General features: G+C 41.0%; 8 protein-coding genes across 8 annotated transcripts; all 8 read right to left on the bottom strand.

Moving 5' to 3' along the window:
* Window positions 1-123: 123 nt before the first annotated feature.
* Window positions 124-1704, bottom strand: or6at1 (odorant receptor, family 6, subfamily AT, member 1). The gene is made up of 4 exons (XM_041050936.1): window positions 1692-1704; window positions 1415-1602; window positions 654-1316; window positions 124-288 (listed from the first exon to the last, which is right to left on the bottom strand). The coding sequence occupies exons 1-4, from the start codon at window positions 1702-1704 to the stop codon at window positions 124-126; spliced, it is 1029 nt and encodes a 342-aa protein (XP_040906870.1).
* Window positions 1705-5608: 3904 nt separating this feature from the next.
* LOC121190675 (putative olfactory receptor 52P1) lies at window positions 5609-6553 on the bottom strand. Its single transcript, XM_041051602.1, has one exon. The coding sequence runs from the start codon at window positions 6551-6553 to the stop codon at window positions 5609-5611; it is 945 nt and encodes a 314-aa protein (XP_040907536.1).
* Window positions 6554-9011: 2458 nt separating this feature from the next.
* On the bottom strand, window positions 9012-9956 carry LOC121190307 (olfactory receptor 52N2-like). Its single transcript, XM_041050935.1, has one exon. The coding sequence runs from the start codon at window positions 9954-9956 to the stop codon at window positions 9012-9014; it is 945 nt and encodes a 314-aa protein (XP_040906869.1).
* Window positions 9957-11677: 1721 nt separating this feature from the next.
* LOC121190676 (olfactory receptor 52N5-like) lies at window positions 11678-12631 on the bottom strand. The gene has a single exon (XM_041051604.1). The coding sequence runs from the start codon at window positions 12614-12616 to the stop codon at window positions 11678-11680; it is 939 nt and encodes a 312-aa protein (XP_040907538.1). The 5' UTR covers window positions 12617-12631.
* Window positions 12632-17967: 5336 nt separating this feature from the next.
* On the bottom strand, window positions 17968-18915 carry LOC121190674 (putative gustatory receptor clone PTE03). The gene has a single exon (XM_041051601.1). The coding sequence runs from the start codon at window positions 18910-18912 to the stop codon at window positions 17968-17970; it is 945 nt and encodes a 314-aa protein (XP_040907535.1). The 5' UTR covers window positions 18913-18915.
* Window positions 18916-20456: 1541 nt separating this feature from the next.
* LOC121190667 (olfactory receptor 146-like) lies at window positions 20457-21404 on the bottom strand. Its single transcript, XM_041051590.1, has one exon. It carries the CDS (start codon window positions 21399-21401, stop codon window positions 20457-20459), a length of 945 nt encoding a protein of 314 aa, XP_040907524.1. The 5' UTR covers window positions 21402-21404.
* A 1490-nt stretch (window positions 21405-22894) lies between these two features.
* On the bottom strand, window positions 22895-23860 carry LOC121190660 (olfactory receptor 4Q2-like). The gene has a single exon (XM_041051580.1). It carries the CDS (start codon window positions 23855-23857, stop codon window positions 22895-22897), a length of 963 nt encoding a protein of 320 aa, XP_040907514.1. The 5' UTR covers window positions 23858-23860.
* Window positions 23861-25368: 1508 nt separating this feature from the next.
* LOC121190691 (olfactory receptor 52N5-like) lies at window positions 25369-26304 on the bottom strand (the record flags this gene model as incomplete). Its single annotated transcript, XM_041051628.1, has 1 exon — window positions 25369-26304. A coding segment is annotated over exon 1 (933 nt), but the record flags the coding sequence as incomplete, so codon positions are not given.
* Between the last annotated feature and the right edge of the window lie 1453 nt (window positions 26305-27757).

The raw sequence follows: 27757 nt of genomic DNA, 5'->3' as shown, positions 1-27757 counted from the left end.
TGAACATAACGGGTTCTGTGTATGAGTTAGTTAGTAAATCGAAAGCTGAGCTTACATGTTACAGTTCAAAAAGACAAGTTCTTGTAAATGACAGGCAGCGGAGAGACAGTCTTTCTCTGTCAGTCAGGACACGGTGCTCACGTCCTTGGCAGCTGAAACAGCAGCAGGTCTGAACCGGTTCAGAGTCCTTCTCATGGCCTCTCGCAGCTCCTTGTTCCTCAGACTGTAGATCATCGGGTTCAGGAAAGGAGTCAGAGCTGAGTACAGCACAGACACAATGATACGAACCTAAAAGAAAAGCACAAACGATGCTTTACTGACCACGGGGTGGACAGTCTGCTGTAAAACACTCGATGACCATGAAATTTGCTGTGAATGCTCGTGCTCCTGAGATTTCAGTGCAGCACTAACATGATTCCTAATGTTTTTGTTTAATACCTTTTGGTCATAAACGAACCTTCAGATTTTTCGACAGTGAGGACAGGACCTTAAGCGTTATGTTTTGTGGTCATACAGTAGTGTGCACAGGTCAGGATCACTAAAAGTAAACCATCTGCTGCAGGGAGCATCAGACCATCATGCTTCCCGTCAGGACTGATGATGGAGAAGAATCTAAATATGTAAACACAGTGCTGTAAATGAGACTCTCGTACCTCTGGTGAAAAGTTTGCCACTCGATAGGAAATGTACACAAAGGAAGCCGAGCTGTAAGAGATGGACACCACAGTCAGATGAGCAGCACATGTGCTGAAGGCCTTCAGCCGCTGACCCACACCCATCCTCGATATGGAAACACTGATGAGGACGTAGGAGGTGAGGATGAGGACTCCTGTGGTCAGCAGCGCCACCAGGGCAAACCAAAGAGACACGATGTTATCCACTGAGGTGTCAGCGCACACCAGCTGCCTTACAGACGACACGTCGCACCAACCATGCCGCACCACATTTGGGCCACAGTAGGGCCGCTGCAAGGCCATGACAGTGGCCGGCAGCGTGCAGATGGTGCTGAATCCCCAGGCTCCCGCGAGGAGGCGCACCTGAACGGGTCGGGTCATGACAGCGGTGTAGCGCAGAGGGTTGCAGATGGCCAGGTAGCGATCGTATGCCATGACGGTCAGGATGGCACGGCCAGTAACAGCCAGCTGAATAAAAAAAAACATCTGGAGGAAGCAGCCTGCCACAGAGATGGTTGTCACGTCTTTTAGGAAGCCGGACAGCATGTTGGGGATGGTGGTGGTGGTGTAGACCATGTCCACAAACGAGAGGTTGCAGAGGAAGAAGTACATGGGAGAGGTGAGCTTTGGATCAGTCAAGGTCTGAAAGATACAGGACAGTGTGATGATGAGTGTGATCTCTGTCAGATTGAGGCAGAACCGATAAAACTGTCATAAGATGGACGACTTTGTGTTTTTACCACCAAGATGATCATGCTGTTTCCTCCCAGGATGATGATGTAACCCAGCAACAGGAAGACAAAGAGGATCAATTTTTCCTCACCCAGGCTGGCGAGACCCTGAATGATGAAGAAGCTGACCCCATCAGGCTCCCAGGTGTCGTTCACAGAGCTGGATCTGCGGCTGGTGGATAATGGCAGGTTTAAATCTGGGGAAAAAAAAGGTAAGACAGACGTCAATGTTGAGTGACAGTGAAAATCTACAGGAAAAAAGAACATACAAGCAGTTTGTTCTCACTCTGACTCTTCATATCAGTTCTCCTTCATGAAGGCTCCAATGTTCTGTTTGTATTGGAGGATATTTGGAGGATGTAGTTTGTACTGCTGCTGAACTGTACTGCATTATACAGAGAGGTGCTTCTGTTATTTAGCCGACTATCTATAAATGGGATGGACAAAATAATAGAAACAGCTATCACACAAAACAGTTCAAAAGCAAACTGCAGCCTCCAAAATGACCAGAAAGTTGAATCAACATGTCTCGAAAAAAAGTAAAAACTCAACTTTATAACTTTCATGAAGGAGGATTAGTTTTATCCAGGTGAACCTAAGAAATGTAAAAATGTAGAGCATGAATGGATGAATGAATGAATCACAAAATTCATATCAAATCTACCGTAGCCTACTATATGGGAAAATATAGTATGTACAGAAAATAAATAAATAATTTGCCCAAAGAGCTGAAACATTTAACATTTTCTTGTATAATATATTTTAAATGTATTTTTCTATGTCTGTATCAGACGCTGTTAATCCTGCTCTGATTGGTCCAGTCTGACTGAAGACACATGTTCACATGCACATATAAAGGTTCTGTTTGAAGTAATTCCTCTGTGTAGAGATCCTCCCCTCAGTCTGAGTCAGTCACAGCAGAGGGAACAGGTTTACAGTGGCTACACCGAATCTGTGTGGAGCCCAGGAGACCGCAGGGTCTTTTTTATTGGCTGTGAAACTCAACAGTGTTTTGTCAGCTTGACACATAATTATTTTTTTCTAAATTTAGATTATATGTAAACATTATTGTGAATTAAATAAAAAAACAAATTTCATAAATCTGATACAGGAAATCACACATCAGTGAAGTTTGTAGTCTGTTTACTGGAGATTTACAGCAGTGTGTCCAGCTGCCTGTATATCTGCACACATCTCATCAGATTTCTCCTCATAGTCTAACAGACCACAAACATAAATAACACAACATTAAAACTAGTAACTGGTTTTAATGTTGTGGCTGAATGGTGGACTTTTCCATGGTTCCATTAACATATAACATAAAATCCCATGTAACATAAAAACATATTTCCTTGTTTCCTTGAGTAATAAAAATACTTTCTGGTAATTTCTGTACTTTGGTACCTTCATCAAATTTTCAGGTTCAGCTTGTTGCAAAGGGAAGGATCACTACTTCAACACAAAAGAAAACATTTTAAAACTGGCTGATTTTACAAAGACTAATTACTTTTACAGCAGAGGAGTCTATAGGATCCTGAAAACAACAAGGAAGTAAAACTAGTGTCACGAAAACACAAGGGTTCAGGATCTGCACATGAAAAATGAAGTATTATGAACTGAGGTGAATTTAGAACAAAATGCAAAGGTGTGGATGCTTCTTTCACTCTCAGCTCGAGTAGATTTTAAGCTCCAGCACCTTAAACAAGCTTCATTCCAGCTGCACAGTTCATCCCTGATTTATTACCTTAGTAGTGAAATATTATAGTGTATATATATGTACAAAACATAGCCTTTTTAAAGAACTTAAATTAATGTACATGAATAGATGTACAAGCACATAAATACAGCTATGGCATTTTAATGTAAGGTTAAGGTGAATGTTAATATCAGGCCTTTGTGTAAAATTCTGAGATAATTTGCTAATAAAATAAGGTATTTTGAATATAATGCATCATTGCCTTCAATCCCTGAAAAACAATTATTTTTGTGATAGAACAAAATCCCTGAAAAGGCAGTTGTGCTACATCATTTTCAAGGGATTAACAGATTAAGACTCAATACTAACTGTAACATTGCATTTTATATAATAAGACATTTACTAAATAACATAAACTCAGACGTGTTCAGTTCTTCACTGACACAGAATGAAAAGCACAAACACTCACAGACCTCTGGGGCTTCCCCGTGAAATGTCAAACAGCAAAAGCTCCATCTCTCCTCGGAAGACAGATGAATAGATGAGTGGATGAAGATAAATCTGCTGTCAACAAACAAGTGCAGAATAAGTTCACCTGTGCATGAGCTCAGTTTGACCGCATGAAAAAAAAGTCTAAAAACCTCAACCTCTGCACAAGATAAAAATTCTTCATATTTGTCTTTAAGTGCAAATACCTGGCTTTGACTTACAAAACATTTAAAAAGATGTCATCATCTCACTTGAAAATGTGACTCAGACTTGGCTCTGCGCTGTCGGCAGAACTTCACTGGAGGTCCACATTTTGCCTTTTCAAGATCAACCAACCTTTTTTTTTTAATATAATGCAGATTATAATGAGAGACTAAGGAACCTTAATTACACAAAGTTGCATCAGATCCTTTGCATTAAACGTGTAAATTGTACACAAGAAAGTAGATGAACACCAAAGGGACATAATTTTACTCACCTTTGTGACTCTAAACAAAGAAAACGCTGAAACATGATTGTCTTTGTCAACAAGGTAACGAGCATCTGCTTCAAATGTCTTGTTTAACCTCCTCATTAAACATTAATTAAAGAAGCTTTTGCTCTACTTTAATTGCTTGTGTGTGTCTGTGTGTGTGAGTGTGTGTGTATGTGTACTTGTATCACTGATGTTGTGGGGACATACATATACAGTCGCATTGTGGGGACTCGACATCCCTCTGGGGACAAAAACTAAGTCCCCAAAAAGTAAATCATTAAATTTTAGTGTGAAGACTTGGTTTAAGGTTAGGGTATGGCAGAGGTGGACTCAAAATCTGGGCAGAGTGACAAAGCCCACCTTGGTGGTCGGACCTGCAGAACAGAGGTAAGCTTTCTGGATTGACCAGCTGGCAGCTGCTGATCAGATCTATTCAAATTTGCTTATTCAGTATGAGGATGTGGTGTCTCATATGTGGTGTCTCATATGAAACACAGCCAACACAGACTGAAATCATTTGTGTCTGTGGTATTACTACATTGATATGTTGGCTTGTGTGGAACTGTTCATAACGTGGATGAGGAATGTCACTCAAAACCACAAACATGAACCTCATGTGGGAACCTCAGGAAAAGTCAGAGGATCACCAACATCCGTAAGATTTATTGTCCAGGAATGACTGACTGACACCACCATCTATACAGCCATGCTGCTGATAGGCCGGTTTTTACTCAATTATTATTATTATTTTTTAATGTAAATCTGTTTTTGGTGCTTTGCAGGTCTCTAGACATTTTTGAGGTTTGCTCAACATCTGCAGTCATTGAAATTTTATAATTTACATAAAAAGTAGGTAAAATTTTTCCCGCAGTTCACATGCAGTTGAAGTTATGTTACGTGTATGTATAAATGTAGTGTGCACTTTGCTAAGGCAAAGATCAAAATCTAAGAACTGTCTCTCATAAACTAATGATTTTTAGTGTTTCTTTTTTATAGGGATCCATCAAACAAGCGCACAGTAAAAATGAGATAAACACAATAAGTTATACCATGGAAAAACACCTTTAAATCCATTTTAATGACCTTTTAGCCAACTATCTATAACTTAAGATGAAATCAACATGATTTTTTAAAATTGTTTTTTCTTTACCTAGCATTTTGAAGATCAAGATCAAGTAAAATACAAAAAAGAAAAATAACATAAGGTCTTTAATTTAGTCATACAAACAGAAAACTTCAGTGAAATCTAAAATCCATCAAAATGTGCAAACATCCAAATTTCTCTTTTCATTTTTTGAGTAAACGTTTTCTTTTGTAACAAATGTCACAGGTATCAGTCCTGTTTTTCCCTTTCTGTGCAAACTTTTCATCTAATTATCATAAAAATGTTAAAACACCTGCTAAATATTGTGATTAAGGTTATCATCATATTCACTTTGACCAGTGCTAGATTTCTCACTTGTCAACTGCATAGTGACTTTTTTTTTGCACCTATCAGATAAAAATAGAGACAGATACATTCATTCACAATTTTCACCACACATTAAAGTGACGGCTTAAATTTTCTGGGCTGGAATATACTGGACAAACACTTGTGTATTTCTTTGGACTGCAGCCCGTAGATGACGGGGTTGAGGCTGCCGGGAACAACATTAAAGAGAATAGCTGAAATCTTCCTGTACTCTGCATATTCAGGGAAACGATGGAGGGCGATGAGGATCAACCCACTGGCCAACATGATCAGATACAGGCACAGATGAGTGCTGCAGGTCTTCAAGGCTTTGCTGTTCAAAGATTTGCTCTTACTAGTCAGACAGGCTGCAGTGATTTTCCAATAAGTGAGGATTATACTGCCAATAGATGATGTGAGCAGCACCACAGTGAAAGTGAGGCCATAGACGTTGTTGATGAACACATTCTCACAGGAGAGCTTAAACAGGGAGGGATTGTCACAGTAAGGATTCATGATAAAAGTCTCGCATCGGTTCAGTCGTATGGTCAGACCGAGCAGAATCCCGACTAAAACAAAGGCCACTCCCCAGGCAGACACTGTCAGCTTCATCACCATTTTATCAGTCATTATAGTAGAGTAGCGCAGTGGGTTGCAGATGGCCACATATCTGTCAAAGGCCATGATCATGAGCACAGTGTGCGCATTGGTGCCAAACATGTGTGCGGTAAAAGCCTGCATCACACACTCATAGTAGTGAATGAGACGCTCAGAAGGAGGCAAATGGATGTCCACGAGCACCCGGGGAACCAGGAGAGAGTTCCCCATAACGTCATTGATGGACAGGCTACAGAAGAGGAGATACATTGGCTGGTGCAGGCTTTTCTCCGTCCATATCAAAACCACAAGGCCCACGTTGGCAATTATGATGAAGACGTAGATGAAAAGCAGAAAAATAAAGATCGGGTACTTGTTAGTCTTGGTGATCCTCAACCCCTCAAGCTGAAGAGTGAGGCTGTTGTACGTATAATTTTCCATCCGGGTTTTCCTGAAGTAAAACCAGAAAACAGAAAACCATGAGTAACACAAACTCATAACACACAAACTCACAGAAATCTCCACAAAGAGAAAGAGGAAAATACAGCCTTTGAGATGATGCTCATAAACAATACGAAAATGAACTTTTTTGTTTTTAGAAGTATTCACAGTAAAGTGTATTCAACAGTAATGAAGAACGGTGCATTTTAAAAGTGACAGATTATTAATGAATGAATTAATATACTCTAGTACTTTCAGTTACCGATTCAAAAACGTCTAAAGAAGAGCAGACACCTGGTGGGTTAGGTCAGTAAACTGACTGTGATCACCTTTCTGTCATCAGTCTCCTTTCTCCATACAGTGTAATCATGTTCATTGGTTTTATGCACATGAATGTCCTGAGGGGAAATATGTACCATCGCCTGAGAAAACATTACGTAATGTTCTGGTGGTAAATACAAACTTTCAAAAGATCATCAGGTGGAAATACCTGGAAAAACACCTTACTTACAACTTACCATGTTTGAAACTGGATTTAAGAAAGAAATGGAACAGACTGCACGTATTTATGGGCTTATAGTTCTTGCTTTGTCTAAGTCAAAGATAATTGTACAACTAACTATAGATATTTTTAATTTTCATATATTCAACATTGTTACAGCTATTTTTACTGTTCTTTGACTGATTCTGAAAAATATATTATTTAATTACACTCTCCACCCAGTCGCAGCACAGTCCAGCTCACCTGCAGAGCAGCTGCACTAAGTTCAGCTCCCATGTCATCCTACATGGATCTCATGTTTTACTTGTAAGACTCACATTCTGGCATTAAACAACTAAAATTTGTTCATCGTCCATGATGTGATAGCACCACGTTCCTGGCACAGTGCTCAAAACCTGGGTCTCTCCACCAGTCAATCAGAACTGAAGAGGCCTCTTGGATGAGAGGAGAAATATCTTCAAGAATCTGATACCAGTCCAGCTGACCTAGATTCAGAGGTCAGGAAACTAAAAATCATCCAGAGAGGAGGAAAAACACTGGAAACACAAACTCAAAGAAAAACGAACAAAGTCACAGTTGTAGCCAATGGAGGTAAGTTCACAGGAACACGAGGATCAAACACAGGCAGGAACAAAGGTGCAGACAGGTCCACAACGACCCGCTGTGGGACAAACACAGGGATGACTGGAGACTCAGGCAAGACAACAGTATGGACAAACTGACCAAGGGACAGGGGAACAGTGAGAAGTATATACGCTGGGGTAAACTGGCAACAGGTGACTCACATTAGGGAGGGGCAGACAATCAACAAGGCGGGAAACCAGACAAAGACAGGAAGTAGACAAGGAACAGGGCTTCAAAGTAAAACAGGAATTACTGAACAAAACTCAGGAAACCAAGAGTCCTCAAGAGTCCAAAGCCAGAGCAAAAGGAGCAGCTACAGGGCTGATCGTGACAATGAGTCTACAAAAAGAATCCAACGGGTCCAAAACAGTCCATAACAAGTTCATTAAAAAACCAACAAGGTCCAAAACATGTGATTCTGTGTTGGACAGAAAACTAATTTCAGGCACTGAGTTTGTTATTGTACTTATCTACTCTGTGTTCTACATAAAGTTGGTTTAAAAAAGCCTCGTTTAACTCTTTTCCCTAAATCTTTATGAATTCTTTATCACATCTTTCCTCGTCCTCATGATGTTTTCCTCTGAGGTCAGGGAAGAATGTTTATGAAAGGACACACCATGGTTTATGCTTGGCTCATGTATGTCCTACAATAACATGATATATACAGTATTAGATAAGTCAATGCATGTTAGTGTCCTCCCTCTCATAGCTCAAACATACACAGCCAATAAAAATGGAATCAAACTGACTCTTTAACTGTGCCAAAATAAATTCATCACGGCTGAGGATATGAACCTCATGCTAAAAATGAAAAATATATGTTTTAGCATTGTTTAGGTCATTTGCACAATAACGAGGGTACAGTCCATTCAGTACAAAAGACTAATTAAAGTGATGTTAAGATCTGAAATGGACTCATTTTCATTCAAATGCATGGTGGTCAAGAACAATCTTTATTTAATAAATATTCATGATAGTATTAGGATTTCATTAGCATGTTCTGTATTGCATGACAGAAATGTGCCACATTATTTTAGTTCTGGTCTTTGAATTTTCATGGGTTTTAATCAAGCACACAAGTCGAACGTGGGAAATATTTCGGCCCATTATCTAATTACATTAAAAACAAATACGTGGGAATTCCTAAAGCATGAATTTCTCTTAATTTTTCTCACATTTCAAAGCCTCTTTAGAATAATGAAAGTTTACAAAATAAATTCTAAGCAGAAAAAACATTTCAGATGTATTAGTAATACTTAATTATAATAATGATAAGTTTAAATAATAGAAATAACACACCGATGGGAATGAAAAAAAAAACTGAATCAGAAATTAAAACGATGGCTTAACTTTTCTGTGGTGGAATATATTGGACAAACACTTGTGTATTTCTTTGGACTGCAGCCCGTAGATGACGGGGTTGAGGCTGCCGGGAACAACATTAAAGAGAATAGCTGAAATCTTCCTGTACTCTGCATATTCAGGGAAACGATGGAGGGCGATGGGCACAAACCCACTGACCAGCATGATCAGATACAGGCACAGATGAGTGCTGCAGGTCTTCAAGGCTTTGCTGTTCAAAGATTTGCTCTTACTAGTCAGACAGGCTGCAGTGATTTTCCAATAAGTGAGGATTATACTGCCAATAGATGATGTGAGCAGCACCACAGTGAAAGTGAGGCCATAGACGTTGTTGATGAACACATTCTCACAGGAGAGCTTAAACAGGGAGGGATTGTCACAGTAAGGATTCATGATAAAAGTCCCGCATCGGTTCAGTCGTATGGTCAGACCGAGCAGAATCCCGACTAAAACAAAGGCCACTCCCCAGGCAGACACTGTCAGCTTCATCACCATTTTATCAGTCATTATAGTAGAGTAGCGCAGTGGGTTGCAGATGGCCACATATCTGTCAAAGGCCATGATCATGAGCACAGTGTGCGCATTGGTGCCAAACATGTGTGCGGTAAAAGCCTGCATCACACACTCATAGTAGTGAATGAGACGCTCAGAAGGAGGCAAATGGATGTCCACGAGCACCCGGGGAACCAGGAGAGAGTTCCCCATAACGTCATTGATGGACAGGCTACAGAAGAGGAGATACATCGGCTGGTGCAGGCTTTTCTCCGTCCATATCAAAACCACAAGGCCCACGTTGGCAATTATGATGAAGACGTAGATGAAAAGCAGAAAAATAAAGATCGGGTACTTGTTAGTCTTGGTGATCCTCAACCCCTCAAGCTGAAGAGTGAGGCTGTTGTACGTATAATTTTCCATCTGAGCTGCACAGATATAAAACGAGAGAGAGAGAAGAGAGAGAGAAGAGAGACAAACATGAAACCGAAATCAATGCAACATTGCACTGATTCTGTGTATAAACAGGTGTTGATGGCATAAAACTAAACCACAGAGCCACACTAGTAATTTTCTTTGGTCAGGAGAAGAAAATCATCTCAAAACAAATGCAAAGTTTTCTCATTACATTTAGTCACCAGCTTTAATGAGCCGCATCTAAAGACAAGTCCTGTTGGGTTTGGTCAGTAAGCTGTCAGATTACCTTTCTGCCTTCAGTTCATCGGTCTCGATGAGGCTCCTCCTTCCTCTGAAAAGTTTAATCACGTACGTTGGTTTTATGTACTTGAGTGTCCTGAGGGGAAGTCTGTACCACTGCCTGAGAAAACATGACATAATGTTCAGGTGGGTGATGAAAACTTTCAACAAGCTCATCAGGTGCAAACACATGGAAAAACACCTTGCTTTGTTTGTCATGTTGGAAACTGGCTGTACTACAAAGATCATAGCGACATGATGAAGTGTAAACTTCGGCCTTTAAATTTGTCAGATACTGGTCTGTCATTTATAGATGTACTTTTTAATTTCACAGTCAGAGAAATAAAAAGACGTGTGCCTGGTCACAGTTCAGCTGTTAAATCCTAGTGCAGAACTTTTTTCCTGCTGACAGGCACAGAGTCAGCCACGCTGGGCGGCAGTGGAGGAGGTTTAAAGGTAGTTTAGCCACAGTCACATTTCCACACTTAATTTTGTAGATACATTATTTTGAGAGTAGACTCAGTTTGTCAGAGTTTACAGCTTGTCATACTAAGGAGCGCTACCACAGCAGCTCGACAGCAGTTTCTAACAGTATCATATAATAACACTGGTCATTTAACATCCTACTGATCTTATGTTAAACCCCTGGGCAATCAGACACCATGTGTGTTTTATCATCAGGTTATATCTGTATGTGTGATAGTATGTTTTATTTTTATCAGTAACTCACTCTTTTCTTTTGAGCTGCTGTAACAAAAGAATTTCCCCTGCTGTGGAAAAGCTAATTCGATGAGTCACACTACACTGCTGTCCATAAAGTTGGAATAAAATATATTTTACCTCTTCTCATGAAATGATTGTTACAATGTGATTTATTCTTGACAGATAAAGTGTATATCTTCTCAAATCTTTATTGATTAGTCTCTTCCAGTGTGATTACTAATGTGTATAAATAGGAATAAAAAGGTGAATGTATCTGAAAGCAAAATTATTCCAACTTTATGGTTCAGTGTACATGAATATTGCACACTGTGGATTTCACCTTTTCAGTGGCTCCATTAAATTTACGTTTGCCTCTTTTGTGATATTTTCTTACTTATTAAACTAGCAAACAATCGTATCTCTCAGTTTCAGTACTGACATTTCTGTGCAGTTTACATATTCATACATCACAGTGACAGAAACAAAATAGGTGAACAATTTTATTGTGTTTCTGGAGTCAGCCTCTCCACTGTGTATGCTGTTTCTCTCACAAAGAGACCCACAGTTAGTCCCAGGTCCCATAAAGCTGCAAAATGCAAGCAAACAGATAATATGGCTGGATTATGCAAAACAGAATTTTGCAAATTCGCCAAACAAGCAACTTAACAAAAAGGTTTAAACAACAACGCACAGTTAACAATGGCAAACTATTTAGTATAATAAGTACTAACTTGAAAATGTTCAGCTCAGAATAAAGGCGTAACTGGTTTGGATTGGAATAATTTTGACAAGGATCTGCAGATTTCTGCAGACTGCACGCCATAGATAACGGGGTTGAGGCTGCCGGGGATGATGTGAAACAGAATGGCAGAAAGCTTTCTGTGGTCTGAGTACTGAGGGAAGCGATGAAGGATGATGACAACAAATCCACTGATCAGCATGATCAGATACACAACCAGGTGAGTGCTGCAGGTCTTCAGGGCTTTCCTGTTCAGAGACTTGTTCTTACTGGTCAGACAGACCACTGTGATCTTAGTGTAGGTGAGAACCATGCTGCCTATAGAAGCTGTGAGCAGCACCACAGTGAAAGTGAGGCCATAGATGTTATTGATTACCACACTCTCACAGGAGAGTTTAAAGAGTGAGGCGTTGTCACAGTAAGGATTCATAATCAGAGTCCTGCACCGGTTCAGCCGTATGGTCAGACCGAGCAGAATCCCCACCAAAACAAAGGCCACTCCCCAGGCAGACACTGTCAGCTTCATCACCATTCTGTTGGTCATTATGGCAGTGTAGCGCAGGGGATTACAGATGGCCACATATCTGTCAAAGGCCATGATCATCAGCACTGTGTGGGAAGTGGTGCCGAACATGTGTGTGGTGAAAGCTTGAATCACACATTCATAATAACTGATGAGTCGTTCAGAGGGAGGACGCAACATGTCTGACAGCAGCCGGGGCACCATGATGGAATTTCCAACAATGTCGTTGAGCGGCAGGTTGCAGAACAGGAGATACACGGGCTGGTGAAGGTTCCTGTCAGTGAAAATCAAAAATGTAATGCCTGCATTGACAAGCATTATAAAAATGTAGGAGAAAAAGAGGAAGAGAAAGACAGGATAGACAGAGCGCTCTGAGAGACTCAGCCCCTCGAGCATTAAGCTGTTGAATGTGTAGTTTTCCATCGACCTGCAACAACAAGAGAGAGTGAGAGATCACTGATACACTCAATAACAGTAGGTATTTTACAACTAACCAAAATCTGTTACAGAAAACCTGCTTTTCATTAACACCTGCTTTGTCTTTTCCTTCGTGTCTTTGTTGGCAGTTAATATCCAGCAAGCAAGATTTCACCCGGTGCTGCAGTTTTAAATAGTCACAGCTTTATTCTCAGGAGACTCATTCATTGTTAAAGAAATCATGATGCAAGATACAATATTCAAGTTAACGCTCTGAGAGTCGGACAAGACCCTCACTTGTTCTAAAACTTAGTCTTTATAAGAATAAGCTGAAACTAAATCAAGTTTCAACACAAAAACATGAAGTGTTTAGTTTAAACTTGATTAATTTAACTTAATATTAACTCATTACTGTAACATGATGTGAGGAACATAGCTGCTAACTCTGGCCTTCACAAATCAAATATTATGCAGTGCATACTTTGATGATAACAAAGTTAAGATAAAGATCATTTCTGAGACATTAGCTTCCAAATGTTAAAGCGGCAGTAATCTCAGCCAGTTCCCATCGGTGGAATTTGATTTATTACACAAACCTGCAGTCAAACACAGCATTTAACTCAGTAAAAAAAAAAGTACTGTTCCAGTATCACATCTTATGTCATATGAACCGACTCTGTTTGACCTTATTCACTATATAATGGAGAAGTTCTGGCTAATTGAATCCCGTTAATGACACCAAATTACTGCCAAAATGTGAGCGCTAAATAAAAAAGACAAAGAATTAAACACAGAAATCCTTTGACTTCAACCTGTTTATTTATTTATTTTTTGAAGATACCATTTCTTTTAAAAAACACAGTTACCAGCATATGTTCAGACAGTTTCTCCGGCGTTTGGATTCAGGTGTTCAACTTCAAGTATATCAATATCACGTAACTCAGAAGGAGCGAATTAATCATTATTGTGCAACCTGGTGAACTTGACACATCTATTAGGTTTTCACAGTGCAATGCAAGTATGCTCAGGACACGGGCTGACCAATCCATCTACATCAGACCTGCCCGTGTACCTCCATCATTTACTGATGGAAAACTTAACAACTTACTGAGCTAAAAATGATTTTACTCAATTTCAAAAAAACGTGATCACAAATGTATCTCAGATGCCAAAACAGATTTTAAATGCATTGATAAAACATCATCCATGGGCTGAATAACTGCTGGAGAAAACAACAGCAGAAACACATTTACAACCAGATCAGAATATCAATGTTCTATCACAATACAGGCAAGTCATTAACAAAGTCTTAGTCCTAATCAGTTATGATGATCTTAGAGAAGTTATCACCAGGTAATAACAAGGTTCATCAAGAGATTAAAAGAATTTGCAGGGAAGCACATGTGGAGACAGTAAAAAATAAAATAAAATAAATAAAATAAAATAAAATAAAAAAAATAAAAAGGTGATTGAAACATTCAGATTCTGATTAAACTAAAATACAGCATCTACTAGGAAGAAACGCCATCAGAGCCTAAGACATGGCCAGCACACCAACATGGCGGCTGTAGATGCCTCCTTGCTCACACTCTACCTTTGACCTCCATAGTAATCACTTCTATATACAGTAGGCCTGTGACACACACATTGTCTTACTTCAGTTGTGAGGACACACTGAAACATAATACCCTAATCTGACCTTAACTATCCAAACTGAAAGATAATCCGAGTTATCAAAATGCCTGATGGTTTTTCTTTTTTTAAACAGCTACCTGTTATTTGTCCTTCCACACTCGTGACTATGGTCACAAGTTCAAGTTAATTTGTCTTATTTTGTCATGTGACATAACTGCTGATATATGCCACTGTATATTCTGCCAATCATGCTTTGGAAATTTGGTGTTTAGGTTGATCTGATCTGCCAATAAAATTAATGGGGGGGGGGGGGGGGGGGCTAAACAGCCCCAATGCTGGGCCCCCAGATCAGCCCCTAGCAGGCTGATTAGAGGGAGGGACAGAGGTGTGAGTGTGAGTCTGTGTGTATGTGACAGAGAGAGACAGAAGGACAGAGACTGGCACAGCAGCCGAGACAAGGTAAAGTGATGGCACAGTGGCCGAGCAAACACCAGATACCACAAACCTCTTGAAGACTCGGACAGCAGCCAGGACGGAGGGACGGATGGACAGGAACAAATTCTGTCGGAGGAAAAGTTATGGCACGGCGGCCAGACATCCCGGCATCAAAGAGAAGAAACTCATACCTCGTATAGCCTCTTCATCCAGCGCTGTCAAAATCGACGCTACAATGCTGAGAGAGGGTTAGAGTGCAAGAGTGTGTGTGAGGGAGAGAGAGAGTGACAGATGGCAAACGGTCGGGCGGACAAACAATTATGGCATGGTGTGTGTGAGACAGAAAGAGAAGGAGGGTGAGACAGATTGGCACAGTGGCCACGTGTGTGTATGTGCACGTGTGCATGTGTGTGTGCAAGAGACACACACACACACACACACACACCCCGGCAGAAGAATAAAAACTTCACTTACAATTAGCTGATTTCTTCTCATGCTGATCTGTTCATGGACCTGGAAGAAGAAGCAGCAGCAGCTCAGTCTAAGTCTGCAGGTCAGAGACAGTTCACCTGTGAAGACACAGAGTGGACTGATCCTGTCCAACACTCTGTGGACATCAGTTCACTGAATATAAATGCATCTGTGTGAAGCTTTATACACACACCTCACACTGATCAGGGAATAATCATTCCTCCTGCTGTGATCGAGCTTTTGGAACATTCCTGTCATAGTTATTGATCATATTGGAGACTGTGATGAGTGAGTGAGGATGACTGCGGTGCAGCTGAAAGATGAAGATCTTCAGACTGACTGCAGGTGGTTTATTGATCGGCAGCATGTTTATTGATTAAATTCTGCTCAATGAGTAAAACGGAAAGTCAGCACAGATCAAACTGATGACGGTGTTTTACCGTCCGAGCTTCACTCAGGTTCACCTCCACCCAGGCCGCTGCTGCACCTGTGAGCCAGAGCAGCAGGTGACAGACAGACAGACACAGTCCGCGCGCACTGACCTGCAGCTCTGGACTCTAATATAACTAATAAATGTTTCTGTGGGTAAAAACTCTGAGGACTTACAGACCTGTCTCCACATACCTCTGACAGCCTGAGCACGTGGGAGGAGAACAGAGGGTTTACTAACGTGAGCTGAGGAGGCCGCTGAGGCCTAATCACCTCCATGCGGCTGCGCTGTCCCACGTGTCATATTCAGCCTTTATCTTCACCACATGAACCACATCACGGTCCAGAATTTAAATATGTCAAACCACCGAGGCTGAAGCAATATTTACTACAGAACCAGGTGAGCTCCACCTTAAAACATAATCCCAGGTGGCACGAGCGCACCGTAAATTGTGACTGTTTCCGGAACCCTGTCCTTGGCGCGCTCGCTGGGGCTCGTGTGAAATCGTGGATTAAAATGTTGTGTGTACTCACCTTTCGTATAAAGTCCAGAAACCCGTTTCCAAACCGTCTGTCCACGGTGAGCGGTGCGACGGAGACGCGCACTGAGTCTGTGTGCGCGAGCAGAAAATGGCGTCTGTGGCTCACGTGGTGGAAAAACCCGGGCCCCTCCGCTGCAGCATCTGAAGCACAGAGATCCACAGGGTGATACACCTGGTCTGATACACCTGGGCTGATACACCTGCTCCGTTTCCCTCAGTGTGCTCACACTGATCCATACTCACTCAGAAACTCGGCGGAAGTCTGTGTTCCGCGCACACGCGCTCTCCTCTCCCCCAAACCGGCGCGGTAATGGCGGACTCGGTGCAGCGCGTGGGGGTCTCAGTGGTACCGTGGTTTAGCTGAAGCACGAGCTGAAACCAGCTCCAACACGCGGCTCAGGGTCCGGTTGGATCAGGTCACACACGGACTCAAAGTCCCGGGTCTTCACCTGAGCAACAACAGTATTCCACAGACTTGAATATACTCTCAGCCAGCGTCTCCGTGTCCCCCTGTTTCTAGCGTCAGCCCCGCCTGCACCTGCCCTTTTTAAGTCCCACCCCTCTGACAACCAGGTGGGTTCTCATCTCTGATTGGCTAATGATGGCCAGTGATAATTGAGCCAGACCACAGTATCATTGGCCATGGATTACGAAACAAAACTTAGAAGCCAATAGAGGTGTGCGATACTGCAACATTTGGTATGATCCGGTACCAAGTAAACACCGGGCCATTATGGCGGAGCGACGCGTCATCATTTATGAAGTGAATGCAAAATGCAAACTTGAATGAAAACTGAAAATTTGAATTTTCATGATCATTGATCATTTTCAGGATTTTTCAATTTTCAATTAGTTGATCATGATTATGATCATGATCAAACACAGGACAAAGATTTTAGGCAAATAAAAATACTTTTTAAGTCAAAATTAAAATTTTACTTTTTCAGTTAAGATTTTGTTTTTGAGCGGTGCAAAGTGACACCAGCCAACTCTTTCAGGCCAGTGCAGCTGGCATGAGACCAGGCAGCAGCTAATAATTTATTTCTTAACTGTCTGCATGGTACGTTGTTCCTGTTATTCAAGCCCACTGCTTAACACTAATAGATAACATTTGTTTTATCAAAATCACGAGTTAACATTGTTGTCCGCCCGGTTATCTAACTCAGTGGAAAAATTAACCAGAGTCTGCACTATTTTCCTTTAAAAATCCCAAAACTTAGCAGTAAAAACAAAGCTGGGAAATAGATGTGTTGTGAAAAGGCTTAAAACAGTATCGTCTCACCCACTGGAAGAGCTCGGTAATTAAGTGAAAATGTACTTGTATGTGGTTCATATGACTTAATTTAACTTTAAGAAGGATTCATGAAATCCTTAAAATCCATATATCGTGAAAACATGAATAGCACCTCATTGCTGTTTGCATAATATTTATTTCTATACCTCATTTACATCAAGATTTCAGCCCACTGCTTCTCTGTTTTTAAAGATGATGTGCTTTTCCCATTATTATTCAGAGAACACTACTCTAATGTAACATGATTTTTATGAGCAGACTGGTCTATTGTTACCCAATATAAATGTGTCATCATCACTGACACCCATTATTACTATACATCTACTATATTACATAAATGACAACATAATCAGTATTCTAAGTGTTAATGCCAACAATTTACCAGGTAAACATGTATGTAAATTACAGTAGTATCACCCTGCCTTGTTTTTATATTACTCCTTACCTTAATATAACAACACTCGCTCACAGGTGACAAACATCTGATCATGGAAGAAGGCACATTTTATGTTCAAATTAATACATTTACAAATAAATCTTGTAAACCAACTTTATAACGATGGCAAAACTTTCTTGGACTCAAACAACTTTGACAAGAATTTTTGTATCTCTTTGGACTGCACACCATAAATAACGGGGTTGAGGCTGCCGGGGATGATGTGAAACAGAATGGTACAGAGTTTTCTGTAGTCTGAGTACTGAGGGAAGCGATGCAGAGTAATGATAGACAATCCATTGAACACCATGATCAGATACACAGCTAGATGAGTGCTGCAGGTCTTCAGGGCTTTCCTGTTCAGAGACTTGTTCTTACTGGTCAGACAGACCACTGTGATCTTAGTGTAGGTGAGAACCATGCTGCCTATAGAAGCTGTGAACAGCACCACAGTGAAAGTGAGGCCATAGATGTTATTGATTACCACACTCTCACAGGAGAGTTTAAAGAGCGAGGCGTTGTCACAGTAAGGATTCATAATCAGAGTCCTGCACCGGTTCAGCCGTATGGTCAGACCGAGCAGAATCCCCACCAAAACAAAGGCCACTCCCCAGGCAGACACTGTCAGCTTCATCACCATTCTGTTGGTCATTATGGCAGTGTAGCGCAGGGGATTACAGATGGCCACATATCTGTCAAAGGCCATGATCATCAGCACTGTGTGAGTAGTGGTGCCGAACATGTGTGTGGTGAAAGCTTGAATCACACATTCATAATAAGTGATGAGTCGTTCAGAGGGAGGACGCAACATGTCTACAAGCAAACGGGGGACCATGATAGAGTTTCCAAGGATGTCACTGAGGGGCAGGTTGCAGAACAGCAGGTACATGGGCTGGTGAAGGTTTTTGTCCATGAAAACCAGAACAGCAATGCTGACATTTGTGACCATAATAAACAGATAGGAGAAACAGAGAAAGAGGAACACTGGGTATGTTGAATCCTTTGAAACGTTTAATCCCTCCAGCTGGAGCACGAAGCTGTTGCTGGTGTAGTTTTCCATCAACCTGAAAGAACAAAACGATGTCAAAGCCACATGAAAACCAAGTGTCAGAGATCGAATTCTGAGAAAATGGTGATTGCATAACAAAAGCTTTCCTGAAATCCTAGGGAATTGTATTCCACAGTAAATAGATTCTATGTATCTGTAAGCACTTCTTCTCTGTATTCTGTTTTGCATGTCGTGCTATAAAAGCTGAATTTCTTTATATATATATATATATGGAGAAAAACAAATAAAGAAAGGTAAAAGTTTATTATACATCAGTAGAACTCACGTTTAGTGTTTCTCTTTGCAGTCGTGCATTTCTTTCTTGTGTCTCCAGCGCTGAGAATATCCACCAGCTCTGATCCAGATCTCCTCTGTTGCAGTGTTTTATATCTATCATTGTATCTTATGGGGATCATCGTCATTACCTTGGATAAAGCCTTATGCAACATTAGGAGATCCTTATGACAGCCATTGCACCTGTCATCAAATTACCTGTGAGATAAGAGAGTGAAGTCTGTCCCTGTCATCACTACTTTGAATGATTTAAACTTCCCAGCTCTAAACCTAAATTTAACAACTTTCTCTAACTTTCTGTAACAACTGTAAACGTATTATGGATAATCAGGAGGCTCGTGGTAAAGTGTGTTCAGAGGGTATTCTACATATACTCTAATTTGGAAAATTTCCTTTTTCCCCAGATTGTACTCTCTGGATTTTAAATTCAGGTTTGTGAATCTTTTTGACAAATGGATATCAGCACACACTGTTCATCAATAAGGAAACGTATTCACCCAGGGCCAGTTCAGAATCACAGATAAACTCAACCTACAAGCTTTTGGACAGTGGCAGGAAACATGCAGACTGCACACAGAGGATATTGAGAAACTCCGTGGTAGTTAGCTGAATAAACCTGACCAGGAGAACTGTGGCTGCCGGGGCACATTTACAAGCCAAACTGGATCCACTTGCTCTTCGGTTTTAAAGTATTTTACTTTCAGATTCAATGATTTTTTTTTACTCTAGGGTTTCAAAAGCATGTGCATTAGTTTTACTTTTTACTTTTTAGTTAGACTGTACAATCAGCTATTCAGAGGCCTGAAGCTGCACAAATGACCTCTCAATAAACATAGTTAAAGTCATTTTGATATTCCACAGTGCATTTCCTCCATCCTCAAGAAACCTTGCATCGTGTAGGCAGGTGGTAGAGAAATGAAAAGAGTACAGATCAGGCACCAGTCACATTTGTGGAAGCTGACAAAGAGAAATGTACTTGTAGAAGTGTAACTCATGGTAAACATCAGCACCTTGTGGGATAAATAAAAGCTATAGAAAAGAATTGCCTTTTTAGTTAGAATTGTATTATCACACAAATGCTTGGTTTCATTACCTTCGTATTAACGAGGTTTGATTTAAAGAGTGTAGAGACTTTAATGAGCTGCCTTTCATTTTACATATAGGTTGACAAACACAAGAACATGGAACACAGCAGAGCACTGTTAGTTCACATTTAATGTTTTCCATGTAGATAACTTTAAAATAAAACATCAAGAAATTTGTTAGAACGATGGCAAAATTTTCTTGGGCTCAAATAGTTTTGACAAGAATCTTTTTAATTCTTTGGACTGCACACCATAGATAATGGGGTTGAGGCTGCCGGGGATGATATGAAACAAAATGCTGGAGAGTTTCCTGTGGTCTGAGTACTGAGGGAAGCGATGAAGAATGATGACAACAAATCCACTGATCAGCATGATCAGATACACAACCAGGTGAGTGCTGCAGGTCTTCAGGGCTTTCCTGTTCAGAGACTTGTTCTTACTGGTCAGACAGACCACTGTGATCTTAGTGTAGGTGAGAACCATGCTGCCTATAGAAGCTGTGAACAGCACCACAGTGAAAGTGAGGCCATAGATGTTATTGATTACCACACTCTCACAGGAGAGTTTAAAGAGTGAGGCATTGTCACAGTAAGGATTCATAATCAGAGTCCTGCACCGGTTCAGCCGTATGGTCAGACCGAGCAGAATCGCCACCAAAACAAAGGCCACTCCCCAGGCAGACACTGTCAGCTTCATCACCATTCTGTTGGTCATTATGGCAGTGTAGCGCAGGGGATTACAGATGGCCACATATCTGTCAAAGGCCATGATCATCAGCACTGTGTGGGAAGTGGTGCCGAACATGTGAGAGGTGAAAGCTTGAATCACACATTCATAATAACTGATGAGTCGTTCAGAGGGAGGACGCAACATGTCTTCAAGCAAACGGGGGACCATGATAGAGTTTCCAAGGATGTCATTAAATGGCAGGTTGCAGAACAGCAGGTACATGGGCTGGTGAAGGTTTTTGTCAGTGAAAACCAGAACAGCAATGCTGACATTTGTGACCATAATAAACAGATAGGAGAAACAGAGGAAGAGGAACACAGGGTATGTTGAATCCTTTGAAACGTTTAACCCCTCCAGCTGGAGCACGAAGCTGTTGCTGGTGTAGTTTTCCATCAACCTGAAAGAAAAAAAAAACAATTCTCTTAGTGTCACAGGTAACATGACAAATAGCCAGCCTAGCTAACCGAGATACTTTCATAGAGCCAAAACTGTTTGAACTACTAATTAAATAAAAGTGCTTTTCCCAGAAATCACCATGTATGATGCAGTTTTTCAGAATTTTGTAGAGCTGATTTAAATTCTGTCTTTTTCTGCTGACACCTGAAGTGTCCATTTCTCCATTATCTCAGTTCAACAAATCATTACTGTTCTAACAATCAAGCTGAAGAAGTGAATATTGTTTATATGTTTTTGTCGATCAGAAATTATGATGAAAAAAGTGATAAAACTGGGATAAATCATCAGAACCTTTCAGTAATAGATACCTACTTTGAGTGTCTCTGGCTTCAGTCTGTCTTCTCTTTCTTGTGGTTACCAGTCCCTGCTGGTAAAACCCACAGCACTGAACCAGATAACCTCTGCTGCAGTGTTATATAGACATGATCTTAACTTTAGGGAATTCGCTCCTCACTATCTCTGATATTGCCTGATATGACATTAAGAATAATTAAGTTTTCTAACTGTGAGACAAGACAGAGTAATATGTTTCTCCCCTTGTTTTACCTTAAATTCTGCTATTACTTTATTTTTCATTTTGATTTTCAAAGTGTTTCTTAGTTTCCTGGAATCTGCACAAAAAATGCTAACAACAAAAAGCAATTCAAAATCACACATTGTCACTGGAATAAGGAGAGGCATCACAAACCAACATAAACACCAGAAAGCAGGAGAAATTAAAAACATTGCAATGAATATTAAAAAAACAATGGTTAAAACAAACAGCTGCAGCTTCAGCTGACTTGTGCTAACTCGATGTGTGAAACACAGAAAAAATGTCAATGTGAAAACAGATCTTTATAAAGTTATTGAAACTAATTAAAATTACATGAAACACATTTGCATAAGTATTGATTGTCTTCAGTTGGAAATAGCTCAGTCATTATTGGTGCAGCCAGTTGGTTGTAGAAGTTACATCATCAGATAAGTGGAGGTCGTCTGTGTGTGGTCAAGGACTTTCAATTAATTATAGAATAAATATCATCGGCATCATGCTGCGGCTTCTCTGCAGCAAGGCCTCGTGTGAGGGTAGCGCCCAAAGTGAATATAGCAAAAAGCAGGGAAAAGTCAGGAGATGACCTAAGTCGTGTTAATGGGATCCAACCCCTGGGGCTCTGGGTACCATGACTGTTTGTACAGCAGTTAAACTAACAGTTATACTAACAATCCCCAGCTCCTCCAGTCTGCATGGCAAAGTGTCTTTGGACAAGATACTTAACCCCAAATTACCCCAACTTATAACTTATAGTATAAAGTGCTTTTAGTGGTTGATGAGACGAGCAAAGTGCCATATAAATACAGCCAATCTACCTTTTACAACATCACACATTCAGTAACAAACACAAACACACATTACAAGTACAAATAGCAGATCATGGAATTTGTATTTATTATGACGGCAAAATTTTCTTGGACTCAAACAAGTGAGACAAAAATTTCCGTATCTCTTTAGACTGCATGCCATAAATAATGGGGTTGAGGCTGCCGGGGATGATGTGATATAAAACAGCAACAAACTTTCTGTGGTCTGAGAACTGAGGGAAGCGATGCAGAATAATGATACACATTCCAGTCAGCAACATGATCAGATACACAACCAGGTGAGTGCTGCAGGTCTTCAGAGCTTTACTGTTCAGAGACTTGTTCTTACTGGTCAGACAGACCACTGTGATCTTAGTGTAGGTGAGAACCATGCTGCCTATAGAAGCTGTGAACAGCACCACAGTGAAAGTGAGGCCATAGATGTTATTGATTACCACACTCTCACAGGAGAGTTTAAAGAGTGCAGCATTGTCACAGTAGGGGCTCGTGATCAGAGTCCTGCACCGGTTCAGCCGTATGGTCAGACCGAGCAGAATCCCCACCAAAACAAAGGCCACTCCCCAGGCAGACACTGTCAGCTTCATTAACATTCTGTTGGTCATTATGGCAGTGTAGCGCAGGGGATTACAGATGGCCACATATCTGTCAAAGGCCATGATCATCAGCACTGTGTGAGTGGAGGTGCCATATATGTGTATGGTGAAAGCTTGGACCACACATTCATAATAACTGATGAGTCGTTCAGAGGGAGGACGCAACATGTCTACAAGCAAACGGGGGACCATGATAGAGTTTCCGAGGACGTCATTGATTGACAAATTCCAAAAAAGCAGGTACATGGGCTGGTGAAGGTTTTTGTCCATGAAAACAAGAACTGCAATGCTGACATTTGCAACAATTATGAACAAGTAGGAGAAGAAGAGAAAAAGAAACACAGGGTAAACAGAGTCCTTGGGGACATTCAGTCCCTCCAGCTGGACCGTGAAGCTGTTGTAGGTGTAGTTTTCCATCAACCTGAAAGAGAAAAACATCGCTCTTAATGTCACAGGTAACGCAACATGGAAGTGAGTGAAACTGAAACTTTGAGTGGAATTCCATATTTACAGACTTTAGACACTCAGGAAACTTTGTGTTGTTCAAAACCAGCCTCAAGTTCTGGCTGAAGTCAGCACACCTGTGTCTCCACCAGTGTTTGTCCTACGATTATTGTATGTATCATAGTGACTTTATAGATCTGGCACTGACGTGTATTTTTTTATATCTATATAAATAATCCATTAACTACCTTACAAATACAAATTACAATAAATACATAAAATAAAAAATGAAAACTGTGAGAAAACTTAGCTGAGTAATACCGACCATGAGTGTCAGTGTCTCTCTGCTCATTGTTGATAATATCCACCGTCTCCGGTCAGGATCTGCAGTGTTGCAGTGCTTTATAGACCTGGTTTTGTCTTCAGAGGAATCTGTTATCGTTACGTTATCATACATGATGCAACATTAATCATTTGTCCCTCACCCTGTTCACCCTTCCTTCCAGAAGAGCTTTTCATTCTCTAGCCACCACAAAGCCAACACATGTGATCTGTTACTCCAAATGGAACAATACCAATGTGTGCCACAGGTTGACAGCAAAGCACGTGGCTGAGGAGGACGATCCATGGCCTGTGCCTTCTGGTTCTGGTTCTGGAAAAGATCTGGCAAGTCCTGAAGTCCCCAAGCAGTATCTTGTTCAGCATACAGGAGGTAGTTTTGGAAAAACATGCCAGTCTCTGTCTAAAGTCTTTTCCAAAGTTGAAACATAGCCAACATGTCACTGTTGTTCTTGCTCACTCGGCACCATTGAACTTTTAGTGTTAAAACAACAGTGGTTGTTTGAGGCTTTCAGGGGCAACAAAGCACCGAGAGACGGAAAGTTTTCTGTGGTCTGAGGACTGAGGAAAGACATTCAAGGTAATGGAGGGAGCTTGAGTTGTGGTGTCGGGTGAACTGTACAGACCCATGCATGTGTTACACTTTTCAGCTAGCTTAATTTAGCTGGGTGGAGAGTGTTATTGGGATCTGTAGGTTATGTTGTAACTATGGTTCTCTGAGTGAAGGAACTACCTCTCCACCTTGACTTCAACACTTGTCCATCTGTCAGGACAGGACATTAGTCTCTTCACTCAGAGAACCACGGTCACAGCCTCACCTTCAGATCTGGGGACCCAGAATCAGATCAGACCACCAGACCAGCTATCAGTTTTACCAAAGCAGCTACCTGTTTGGAGGTAAAAGCTAAAGTGAGCATACCTGTGCTGTCACTAATAATCCCTCAACACAAGCTGTAATAAACTGTAGGTTTCTGTTAATGACGACTGTCATATATTTTGACAAAGTTCTTATTCAGTTCATGATTATTGGTTAGTTTGTTGAAAGAGGATGTTTGACTGCAAAAGAACATTCAGTTAATTATCCTCAGTTTATGGTTGTACGGGATTTATTTTAATCATTTTCCAAAAGAACATAAAAGAGGAAACATTTAATTTTTTCCTGATGGAAAACATTTTTTAGACTGAAACATTTCAAATAAAAATTTTCGTATCTCTTTGGACTGGACGCCATAAATAACGGGGTTGAGGCATCCAGGGACAATGGTGAACAGGATGGCAGAAAGTTTCCTGTAGTCTGAGTACTGAGGGAAGCGATGCAGAGTAATGATGGTAGCTCCACTAAAGAGCATGATCAGATACACAACCAGGTGAGTGCTGCAGGTCTTCAGGGCTTTCCTGTTCAGAGACTTGTTCTTACTGGTCAGACAGACCACTGTGATCTTAGTGTAGGTGAGAACCATGCTGCCTATAGAAGCTGTGAGCAGCACCACAGTGAAAGTGAGGCCATAGATGTTATTGATTACCACACTCTCACAGGAGAGTTTAAAGAGTGAGGCGTTGTCACAGTAAGGATTCATAATCAGAGTCCTGCACCGGTTCAGCCGTATGGTCAGACCGAGCAGAATCCCCACCAAAACAAAGGCCACTCCCCAGGCAGACACTGTCAGCTTCATCACCATTCTGTTGGTCATTATGGCAGTGTAGCGCAGGGGATTACAGATGGCCACATATCTGTCAAAGGCCATGATCATCAGCACTGTGTGGGAAGTGGTGCCGAACATGTGTGTGGTGAAAGCTTGAATCACACATTCATAATAAGTGATGAGTCGTTCAGAGGGAGGACGCAACATGTCCGACAGCAGCCGGGGCAGAATGCGAGTACTTCCAATGATGTCACTGACAGACAGGTTGCAAAAGAGGAGGTACATGGGCTGGTGAAGGTTCCTGTCTATGATAATCAGAAGCAAAATGCCTAAATTCAAAACCATTATGACAATATAGGAAATTAATATCAAGGAAAAGACCATGTACATGGAATTCTTTGTGACCTTTAACCCCTCCATCTGGAGTGTGAAACTGTTGTAGGTGTAGTTTTCCATCAACCTGAAAGAACAAAGTGGACACTGAGTTCTTCTCAGCAATCTGGACATGAGACGCTCCATATATGTTAAATGACAAAATCAGCTGAACAACAAAACAACAGCAACAATAACACCTGCAAAGTTCAACATCTCCACATCCTGTGAGCACGTTAGGAAACGATGACAGTGCATTTGGAATAGAGAAATACCTGCTCTGTGACAGAGGGTCATCAGTCTTTAGTCTCCACCACAGGCAGGCAGTCCTGCTTTATTACAGATACACTTCTACCTCCGGGGACTCACCTGGTATTACATAATGTGTGACGCAACACTGAAGGATCAATGTGTCGGCCATCGCAACTGTCAGTAAGCAGCAAAACTGAACTTCCACAAACTACTTTATCCCTTTCACACTTATATTTCTAACAATTTTACAGAAGGTGTGAATGGCTTTGTTCGTACGAACTCATAAACACTGTTCACTGCTTCATGTAAATGATCCATTTATATTTCTGATGTGTCCCAATAGTTAGAGGATAGAGAAGAGAAGAAGCAGGAATAACAGGGTCACGATGGCGAGCCGGTACAGCTGCTGCTGAGCAGAGCGCCGCCATCTTGAAACAAAGATCCTTTCAGTACTGTGAAGCCTCACTTTAGTTTGCATACTGCTGTTAATTGTTGGTCTTTTACTTATGGAAGGAAAAAAAATCAATCAGCAGAAGAAAATCATGGGAAACTGCACTAAAGGAAAGAAATGAGTGAAAATGTAATGAGATGGGCTGCTGATAACGGCTGCTGATGAGGGAAACGTTCGGTAACATACTGCACCATATGTCCGAGGCTTTGTTCTAAACCTGTGCACTGACCATAGATGTTATTTATGGGGGTTCTCTGAGTGAAAGAACTACCTCTCCACCTTGACTTCTACACTTATCCATCTGTCAGGACAGGACATTAGTCTCTTCACTCAGAGAACCACGGTCACAGCCTCACCTTCAGATCTGGGGACCCAGAATCAGATCAGACCACCAGACCAGCTGTCAGTTTTACCAAAGCAGCTACCTGTTTGGAGGTAAAAGCTAAAGTGAGCATACCTGTGCTGTCACTAATAATCCCTCAACACAAGCCGTAATAAACTGTAGGTTTCTGTTAATGACGACTGTCATATATCTTGACAAAGTTCTTATTCAGTTCATGATTATTAGTTAGTTTGTTAGTTATTTACTTATCATCTTCTCTTTGATGTGAAAAAAAATGTCATCAAAGTTTTCTCCAACAAAATGAACGTAGTGTCTGACTGTACTGACTTCAGTGGTGGGAAGGGGAGGCCACGTTCACACAGGAAAACACAGTCTTTAAAAAACCTCTTTACACAGATCATAAATATAAATGGGCTGTTTGCATGAAGCAGTGAACGATATTTATGACAGTAAGTTGGTCTCAGTTTGGAAGAACAGCAGCCTGTAGTCTGATA

Source organism: Toxotes jaculatrix, chromosome 12 (genome assembly GCF_017976425.1).
Source record: "Toxotes jaculatrix isolate fToxJac2 chromosome 12, fToxJac2.pri, whole genome shotgun sequence".
Taxonomy (NCBI): domain Eukaryota; kingdom Metazoa; phylum Chordata; class Actinopteri; family Toxotidae; genus Toxotes; species Toxotes jaculatrix.
Note: the sequence above shows the minus strand (reverse complement) of the source record. Positions and strands in the feature narration are given on the sequence as shown.